Source organism: Vollenhovia emeryi, unplaced genomic scaffold (genome assembly GCF_000949405.1).
Source record: "Vollenhovia emeryi isolate VEMERY1.0 unplaced genomic scaffold, V.emery_V1.0 DF939174.1, whole genome shotgun sequence".
NCBI lineage: Eukaryota > Metazoa > Arthropoda > Insecta > Hymenoptera > Formicidae > Vollenhovia > Vollenhovia emeryi.
This window is the reverse complement of record NW_011967192.1, coordinates 112340-122036: the sequence shown is the minus strand read 5'-3', so window position 1 is coordinate 122036 and position 9697 is coordinate 112340. Positions and strand designations below refer to the sequence as shown.

At 45.3% G+C, this 9697-nt stretch overlaps 1 protein-coding gene across 1 annotated transcript; it reads left to right on the top strand.

Moving 5' to 3' along the window:
• The first annotated feature begins 335 nt into the window (after positions 1–335).
• Positions 336–8947, top strand: LOC105563529. Its single transcript, XM_012015167.1, has 3 exons — positions 336–919; positions 5863–6089; positions 6150–8947. Exons 1-3 carry the CDS (start codon positions 701–703, stop codon positions 7219–7221), a joined length of 1518 nt encoding a protein of 505 aa, XP_011870557.1. The 5' UTR covers positions 336–700; the 3' UTR covers positions 7222–8947.
• Positions 8948–9697: the final 750 nt, after the last annotated feature.

The following is a 9697-nucleotide window of genomic DNA, read 5'->3' as shown; positions in this document are numbered from 1 at the left end:
GGCCGGTACTCGAGTGCTCTCGTTCGTTCGAGGGAGGTGGCTCCGAGGCTCACGCTCGCCAAGGCGCCCCGCCCACGGGAATCCGCTCGCGGACGGATGGAGGACGGGCTTGTTGCGACGCGCTCGAACCCCCGGGGCTCGGGGTGGGAAAGCTACCGCGCCATTGGACGGAGGTGGGTGCCGGTAGCGCGAGCGAGACCGGGCGAGAACGCGAGACACGAGCGGGCTCCAATCCGGGACACGGCGGAGCCGCGGGTTCCCCTAGTAGGGGAAACCCGTTGCGGGGGTGTGGGTATGGATCGGCCGCAGTATCCGCGGAGACGCGATCGTGGGTACTCGGCGTGCTCGGGCTCGGGGGGGCCTCGCGCGGCGAACACGGACAGTGTTGAGAAACGTCCGGATTGTGCCGTACCGTGACGATTGTGGTAGCGTGTAGCTCGCGTACACCGTCTCGCTCGCCTCGCTCGCCTCGGCCGGCCGCGGGTTGGGACCCCGTGGTTGGGTCCGATGGAAATTTCCGTCTTCGGCCGTGGCCGAGAGCAGCAGCCTACCTCGTGCTCCCGCCGACTCGCGGCGAGGATACCCAGGATGCTGGCGCGTCGGCGAACGTCGTGCAAAGTGTCGGGCGTTCGCACGTAAGGGAGGAGTGTGGGACAGAGACACTGGTCTTCGGTATCCTTCGTCTCGCCGCTCGTCGATAATGCCGCGGCCCTCGCGCGATACCTACGGCGATCAGAAACCGCCGTACTCCTACATATCGCTCACTGCGATGGCGATATGGTCCTCGAGGGACAAGATGCTGCCGCTCGCCGAGATTTACAAATTCATCGCCGATCGCTTCCCGTACTACAGGAAGGACACGCGGCGATGGCAGAACTCCTTGAGGCACAACTTGTCCTTCAACGACTGCTTCATCAAGGTTAGTCAACGTATCCGAGCTTCGATTCGTCCTTCTCCCTTTCTATTCGATCTTGCTTCAATTACTATTTCTAGGAGGTTACTCTACGAAATTTCTCTCAAAGGTCGCCACCTCGCTCGACGAAAATCAGTGACTCAAGCCTACGGATTGAGATTATAGGATTAGATTGAAATTTCACCAATCGCAGTAAACTTTTGCTCCAATTGGGCAAATTTCAATCTAATCTCAATCTCGATCAGATACGGGCTCGACGAGGGATAATATTGTCCTAGTTTTGTTTAGGCCCGGTCTACAATGAGTTTCACCCAGGCTTAGTTTTAACGAGCGCTGCGTACACCACTTGCAAAGCGATGCCTCAAATCGCGGTCGTCGAACGCGAAGCGTTACGAACGGATCTTTGATTGACGTGATGCGCCTCTTGAGCGTCAACGTCCGGGCTCGCGCGGAGCGACGACGCAACGCGCAAGGTGCTTGGTGTTGTATTATCGAGCCATCTGTTTCGCACCTGCCAACGTGTGCGATCATCGTCATGGCGCGTACCGTTCACCCGCGGTTTCCTCAAAATTACCAAAGAACGCCGATTCCCTTTCGTCGCTCGATCCTTGGCTGTCACTGCCAAATCACTTCCAACTTGCCTGCACGCCGCGTCTCACAGCCCGATTGTGAGACAAGTTTCACCATGGTTAACGAGATATCCTAATTTTATATGGTCCCGGAATACTGAAAATCACGTACATATATCAGTGCCTACTAACGTCCAGTGCACGGAGAGATTTTTCCCTTAAAATTTGTCCCGAAAATCGTGTAATCGTGGGACAACGTGGCATTCTCAACAACTTTATGAGAGTTTCTGAAAAGTTTACCATAGTGCCCCAGCAAGGCCAAGTAACATCCACCAATGCCCCTCGTAAGGACACTTGATGCGCAATTCTACACAAACTGTACAACTCGAAACCTTTCAAAATGCCCGGTTTTTAATTTGTTATTATTTTTCCAAACTTCCCGTGATATTTACCATTTTAATGATCACCGTGAAGCATGTTTAAATATCGAGAGCTTTGAAAAAAATGTGATAACTAATTATACGACGGATCGATAATAATTTAAACGTTTATGACGTTTACTTGCCGTCAATATTCTTGTTAACGTGACACAATAATACATATTTTAACTTGGTGATTCATTCGTGTACGTTTGCTGCATATACCATTGCTGCTAATTCGAGAATGTCTTCGCTATGACGTTACGCCGCGATGTTACAATGAACTAATGTAACGATAAATATTGTAGAATACAATCGATTGAGAACTCGCGACGTTGCCCGATGCAATTTGCATAGCGTAGACTCCTCTAGACTTTTCAGACTATTATTTAGATTGCACTCAATTGTAGGGATAATTTTGCAATTATTATTTAGTTGCTTCATAGTACAGCTCCGGCATCCATGAAAAATATATTATGTCAATTTTCAAACATGTGGGAAGACTTAAATCTATGTATGTATATTTAATTATTATATTGTGCATTTCACAAAAGATTCAATTTATTCATCGCTGCCTTCTATTTCGCGTGTATAAGTTTGGAATGAGAAAATAATCGACACATCTTCCCTGAGTTCGGTAAAACCCAAGTGAGTCAATTTTTAAATAAGACTCTAATTTGAGACAACATTTCTAACAAAAAATTAACATTCTACGAACATGATTAATGTGATACTTTTTTTCTTAAAATATTTTACAACTAGGCACATATCGTTAGATTTGAAAATTAAAAGATCATAATTAATCTACTTGAGTCGAGAACAATTTTAAATTAAAAAAGAAGAAAATCAGACATTGTTGTCAAGTTTAGTAGAATATTTGTATTCTTTTTGATTGGGCAAATTTTACCCTATATGAGCCTCTGTTTACAACGAATAATAATTACCGTCACTAGAAAGCGTGAAACTATAAGCGGAAACGATAGAAAGTAATAATGTCTCTGAGAAATTTTCGAGAAATTTTATGCCGGAAGAGCAAGCGTTGATTGTGAATTAATTAAAATCAATATTATTTACATACAATAGATGTAAGCAAACTATAACAGTTGACAGAGGAAATGTACCCGCTTGCTTTTTCTACGGATTCTTCGGTCAATTTCTGCCGAGGTTACAAAAGTAATCGTTTTCGGATTTATAATCTTCTTGTGTAAATTGATAGTAAAATGTTATGCTTTTACTCACTCAAATTCAGGATTGAGATAGAATTAAATGTATGAGGAGATGTTCAATTAAAGTTTCGACATAAAGAGGCAAAGCTAGCGATTGGCCAGATAATTCATAGATAAAAAAAATTAATTTCTCGCTAGTTTTATTAAGTGCCAGTCTACTAATACTAATCACAGTCGCGTATTCTACTCATACTTGACCATGATTGATCAATTTCTTAAGGCTTAGGACTTAAATCATCTATTGTAGACTGGGACTAAGATGGTGGAATTGTATAAATTTTGGATTTGTTTCCATCGCATTTCTCATTGATATTTTCAGCACAGTGTAAGTTAATTTTATTTCTAAGATAAGGAATAGTTCAGTAAAGACCAAGAGTTTGAGTTATCAAAAATTTTGTTCGACATTATCGCTTTAAAATTACATTGTAATTATTATTTTAAATATTTCACTCGCGTTCTCTCTCTAGAATACGCGTGTAAAAAGTGTAAATGTAGAACTAATAAACCTACCATGCATATGTACAATACAAGATAGAGAGAGAGAGAGAGAGAGAGAGTTTAAATAATGTAAAAGGTTGAAAGACGTAAACGATTGCAGCACAACTTTTTTAGTTGTCGTTCATCATCGTTTGTCACAAGCAGAAAAAAATGTTAGTTTTGATAAATGCACTCTTTGTGCAACTCTCAGTCGAATTTGCTCGAGCGTTTTGGAACGTAATTCCTCGTCTTCCCCACGAACACGATTGAAAACTCGAGGCTGTCGGTAACGATCGAGAGAAGTGACGCAAAAGACGCGAATGTGAGCGCGGTTCGACCGATCTCGTCTACCTCTCGTCGAGGCGTGGTACTAATAATAGCGGCGGTAATATATTTCCCTTGGCGAGATCTGTCCGGCAGCAGGTTATGCCTTTCCGATCGAATTAACTCAGCCGATCGGCAGATAATCGTTTCGCGTTATTAAATGTAAAACCTGTTCGTTCCTGGCAAGTAATGGGCTCTCCTGGCTCTCTACAGCTCATCAATCGCCGCTAAGACTGCGCCTTATATCGGCCATCGTCGCGAGGAGACGCGGTGGACGGTGTCTAGGTGCCTAGGTGCCTTTCCACGCGATACCGAGGGGAAAAACAGGGGCTACTCACCTGAGTGTGCGATACGAGCGGCCGTGCTTTACGAGAATCACGTAATTGCCTCGGACATCGTTGCCAGCGTTTTACGCGACGGCCGGCACATCTTCCGTCTCCCGACTCTCGATCGTCCATCGAGATATCAATTAAGGCGCGACTTCGCAGACGCGTATTCATCAAAGCGTGGATTTCCAAGTAGCGCAGACCTAGTTTCAGGCCGATACCGAGTTTTCCAATCGACGCCACTCAACTTTCCGTTCCTACAACTCTCGTCGGCGTTCCACACGGATAAACAAATACTCGACTCGTCTTCCGTATCGTGTCCGTTATGCTCCTTCCTTCAAAACTACTTTTTTTTCTTTACCTTACGTTATTTGGCGTTTGGTAATCGCAGGTTGCGCTTATTTTTCATTTATGTTAATCTTATTTTTCATTTCCCATATCAATAGCTGTCAAACTTGCAACTGATAATGAGACTATTAAACTAAGGCTATCAGTTTTAAGTTACGATACACTGCAGATATCCAGATACTTTATGTGTAAAATCTTGTTTTATGGAACGGATAATATTTATGATATTTCTAAGTGCGAATTTAATGCAATTTCGCTAGAAACATGAACAGAAAAGCTCGCTAAAAATCAACCTTCAAGAATGGCATTGTTTGTCATCTACCTATTGTCGCAAATTCAATATGGATCGACCTGCCATTCGATTGTTTATGCATTGGCAAACTTTTCACAATGAACCCTACACTTTTCTTATGGAAAATGGGTTTAGATGAAATTGGCTGAAACTTTGCCATTTTGTACTTCAAGTGATGCTGATCGAAAGTTACTATCGCCACAAGTGGATATTCGATGAGCTGTTTTCGTTCTAGAAAGATTGACTTGTGCCAATGGTAATTTTCGATCGGAATCACTAAGGTCCGATTTCACCAACGTCGTTTAACTTTAAGTTTAGCTTAATTCGATTTTTATCTCTTTTCAACTGTTACTTTAGAAAGGGACAAACATGAATTGATTAAGAAGATTAAAGTTGAGCGACGTTTGGTATAATCGGAGGCCGGTTTTTCCAACCTCTTGGTAAGATAACTAATAGTTAGATTACATGTATATTTTTGCCTAATTGGAAGGTATTCGTTAACTTACCAAGAGGTTGGAACAACCGGCCCTATAATTGAAATATAAAACGACAAGGTTTCGGCCAATTTTACCTAAATCTATTTTCCATAAGAAAAGTGCGCGGTCCTTTCTGGCAAAGCTTCTAATACAAGTTCCGACTAGAAGAATTAACGATAAATTAGCTCTCGTGAAATTGGTCTGCCTCCAAAAAGTACTTTTGATACGGTTTAAAACTGCAACTTTAACAAATGCGCGTTACCAAACATTTGCTTTGATATCCCTGATGTGATCGCAGCTTATCGTGCAATCTCCTAAAAATTTTGAGAAGAATTATCTATGCGATAGTCTTTTAGAAAATAGAATTGGTCAATTATAATGACATATAAAAGAAAGAAGTCTGTGACTGGTGATACATAATTGGTGTTTTAAATCGAAGACATTTGACGCCGTGACTGCCGCAATTTGCTAAACCCGATGATCCGATTGCAGGTACCGCGCGGTCCGCATCGGCCGGGAAAGGGAGCCTATTGGGCATTGCATCCCGCCGCATTGTCCATGTTCGAGAACGGTTCGCTTCTTCGCCGACGGAAACGCTTCAAGCTGCACAAGCCGGACAAGGAGCTGCTCAAGTCCGAGCTGCAGGCGCTCGCCTCGGCGATGCCGCCGCCGCCGTTGCCACCTCCACCGCCGCCGCCGCCTCCGCCGCAACCGCAGCCGCACCCGGAACCGGTCGTGTCGACCGGCGGAATTGTCGACGCGGGCGCGACGTGTCCCAGCAATGGGCTTAGTCTGGCGAATCTCCATCGCTTGCGGGACGATCTGCTCCGATGGGAGATACAGGAGAGGCGAATGATGGTCGCCACCGCCTCGAACCACGGCGACTTCGCCGGCGCGGCCGGCTTCGGCCGGTTCGACGGTACCGCTGGCCTGCCGGCTGGACCAACCGCGCCGGAAGCCGTCACCGCCGGCTACTATCTACTGTCACCCGAAGTGAGACAGAGACTGGCGGGCGGTGCCACCGACGGCGGTAACGAGATTCTGAGGACGTACGAGGCCGCCGCGTTGCTGCACTCCGCCGCTTCCTGGAACTTCCCCGGTTTCCCGACGGTCTCGCCGTCGTACGCGGTGTCGCAGCTGCCGTATATCCAGCAGACCCCCGCCAGTAGGCAGGCCATCCATCCGACGCGGGAGATGCGAGAGATGCGAGAGATGCGGGACGAACGCCGTCTGTCGAGCGACCGCGCGCTGGACAACGGACCGGTCATCGCCGCCAGCACCGGCAGAGAAAGCGAGACGGTCTTCACGGGTGAGAATAGTTACGAGCTCACGGGCTACAACCGCGACAAACTCGCGGAGGAGGAGCCGCTCTCGTCGTCCTCGTCCTCGTCCTCGTCCTCCAGGATGAATCTCTATCGAGGTGCCGCTCTGACCACCGCCGCTTCATCGCCGCCGACCTCGCCCACCTCGCCAAACTCGCTCGCGTCCAAGTCGTCCTATCGCCACCTGTCGCCAATCTCGAGCCTGGCGGTGGAGGTTGAGCGAACGCAGTTGCCCTCCAATCGCGAGGACCAGGTTGTCTTGACCGCGACAAACACGGAGAAGAGGGTTAAGAAACCGTTCACTATCGAGAACATTATTGCGCCCGACGACAACGAGGGTAGCGGCGACGGTGGTAGTGGTGGTGTCGGTGTCGGTGTTGGTACTGGCGACGAGGAAACCTCGAGGCTCACTGACGAGCCGATCGCGAAAAAGTCCTCGCTCCTCGTGCCGAGACCGCTCTATGCCGGGTACTCGATGTCGATCGCAACCACGGGTGTTCAGAGGCCGTCTTACGGCACCGCCACTTGAACTCTGTTCGCTGTCTCGATCGAAGGGATTAGCTGAACAACGCGAGAATCCATGACGCGTCTTGGAAACGTCTGACGGATGTTTTCACAAAGATGCCGAGCGTGCTTTCGACGCCTCTATCGTGTCTCCTGGATGTATCTGTGCGTGCCTGCGTGTGTGTGCGTGTGTGCGCGTATACACTCCACCTTCATTTACCTGAAATCCTGCGGAAAGTGACTGGTCCGCGTTATCACCGCAGCTATATCCAGATCGGAGCACAGCGTTCGTATACACGTACGAAGCGGAAAGTCCCCAGTTATCTTATTTCGAATTCTGTTAGATACGCGAAGGTGTAATGTATTTACGAGAATGCGTCCGCGAGAAGAGATTCGCAGAACTCGCTCTTTACTATTGACTTTTCGAGATCTACACTGTCTTGTTCGACGCGACAAAATTCAAAGACGATCACGGACGCTTTTCTATTCGATCGCGATCGATCGAACGTAATTGCTGCGATTTTCTGTCCAACTCACCGCGAGTCGACGCGAATCAACGTGATGCAAATGTAGGGAGACATCGTAGACAACGTTAGTTCCTCGTTTCGTAAAGATCGTCCTTCTCGGGAAGGTCTTTGCTCGCTAATATTGGTTTTCGTCTCGTGCGCCGCGAGAGTCGCTTGGTCTGTAAACTTACAAACTGTCCGCGAGCAGTTAGCTAGACTTATCGTAATTTACGTACGAGCGCAAAGGTGATCGATTATATTGTTAACCGCGGTACCCCGAATCGGCAGTAGCGCGCGACATTGTGCACAAAGATAAGTAACAATTATCGCTCCAAGTTGCGTCGCGGCTTTCGCCTGTGTAATTAACTTAATTAGACGATCTCTAAACGATTAGGCGCGGACGCGGGCGCGAGCACAGCTATACCGATATTAGGTTCAGCACATAAAATTAACAATATGGAGCTAACTTTGAAGATTCGTGTATAAATATGAATTTCAAAGTTGGTTTTGTGCCGTGTAACTATTTAATTGGAATCTTTTATACAAAAGGAATACAAAAGGAAAGCCGGTTTTAATTTTCGTCACTTCAACGAGTCTACAAAATTCTTGCGCGCCTTTTGGAAATATTTATATGGGAAAATCTACGTGCTATTTATTTTTTTTTTAATAATCTATAAAGCCACGAGAAAACAACGAATATACATTGCTCACATATTTATTCATCTGTCTTTTTGTAAAAATGTAAATATATTTATAGATTAATATAACTAACTTATTAATAATTAAATTTTAAGCAAACCAAAAACCGTCGGTTTGAAAAGTAGATTAAGATTTACATCGTAAATTATTTTTGTAACATGAATCTCTGTCGAACATTCTCTCTTCTCGTTAAACAAAATTCTTAACAAAACTATATATTTTACTTTCACGAAATAGATACGAAGGTGCTTGATTCCTTTTCTATAGAAAATGTCCAATTAATAGTCTCGATATTAATTCCGTAAAATTTGAAACCGCATCGTTATCCAGACTCTTGAGCATTGCCACCAAATGCGTTTCCTTGCGTAATGTACCGTCGATTAAATTATAAGCCTTGCATCTCTGGAAACAAGAGACTGCTCGTTACATTCGCATCCATCTATGTATATTCTGTACTCGTACTCGCTCGAGCAAAAACGATTTGTAAATGTAGAAACGATTCGTAGCGAAATAAATTATTGTATATACGTAGAATAACGATATAAATACAAGTGTTTTTTTTATTCTCACCCTCTATGTTATATCCTTTGCCGTTGACAGAGAGATGCCGATTTGTACCTTTCATATGATTGGAGTAAATTAATAAATTTTAATATCTTCAATGAATTTCAAAAGTGTACGCGTGTTACTCTTAAAATAATTTTCCTTTTTCTTTACCTATCGATGTATTAATTTCTTTCTTATATGCTTTACACGCGAGGGGAGAGAGATCGTTAAGATGGAATTTATGATAAAAAGCCGGTACTATGAGAAAAATTAAACTAGTTTATGTCCAACTCTCCGGAAATATGAGGAATTTCGCAAACTTTTGGAGACTCTTTCGAGAATTAGAGCGCAACGCATTTTTCCAGCCGACCACAGCTAGAAGAAGGATTTTCTCTACTGCAAAATGTGATAGTTTCAGCTTCGAATCGATTGAGCTGGAAGTAACTTTGTTATATTACTCGTTATACTTGAAATATGTTAGCGATATAAGTCGTGTTTGGTGGGCGCTCGCCGGGAACACATGGACGGAGAGGCGTGTGTTTGTCAATTAAGTGGAAAAACGTGTTGATTTCACGCATGGCTCGGGATTACGGGCACAATGGAGATTGTTTAAAAGCGCTTTGTTGTCGGGAATGGGAAGCGCGGACCACCATGCCGCGTCGAACCGTGGCCGCGACCCATCCCGACTTTTTTTCTTTAACGTACCGGTTGCCTTTCTGCGCTCTCTTTCCATGGGAGTCCGTGTAGCGT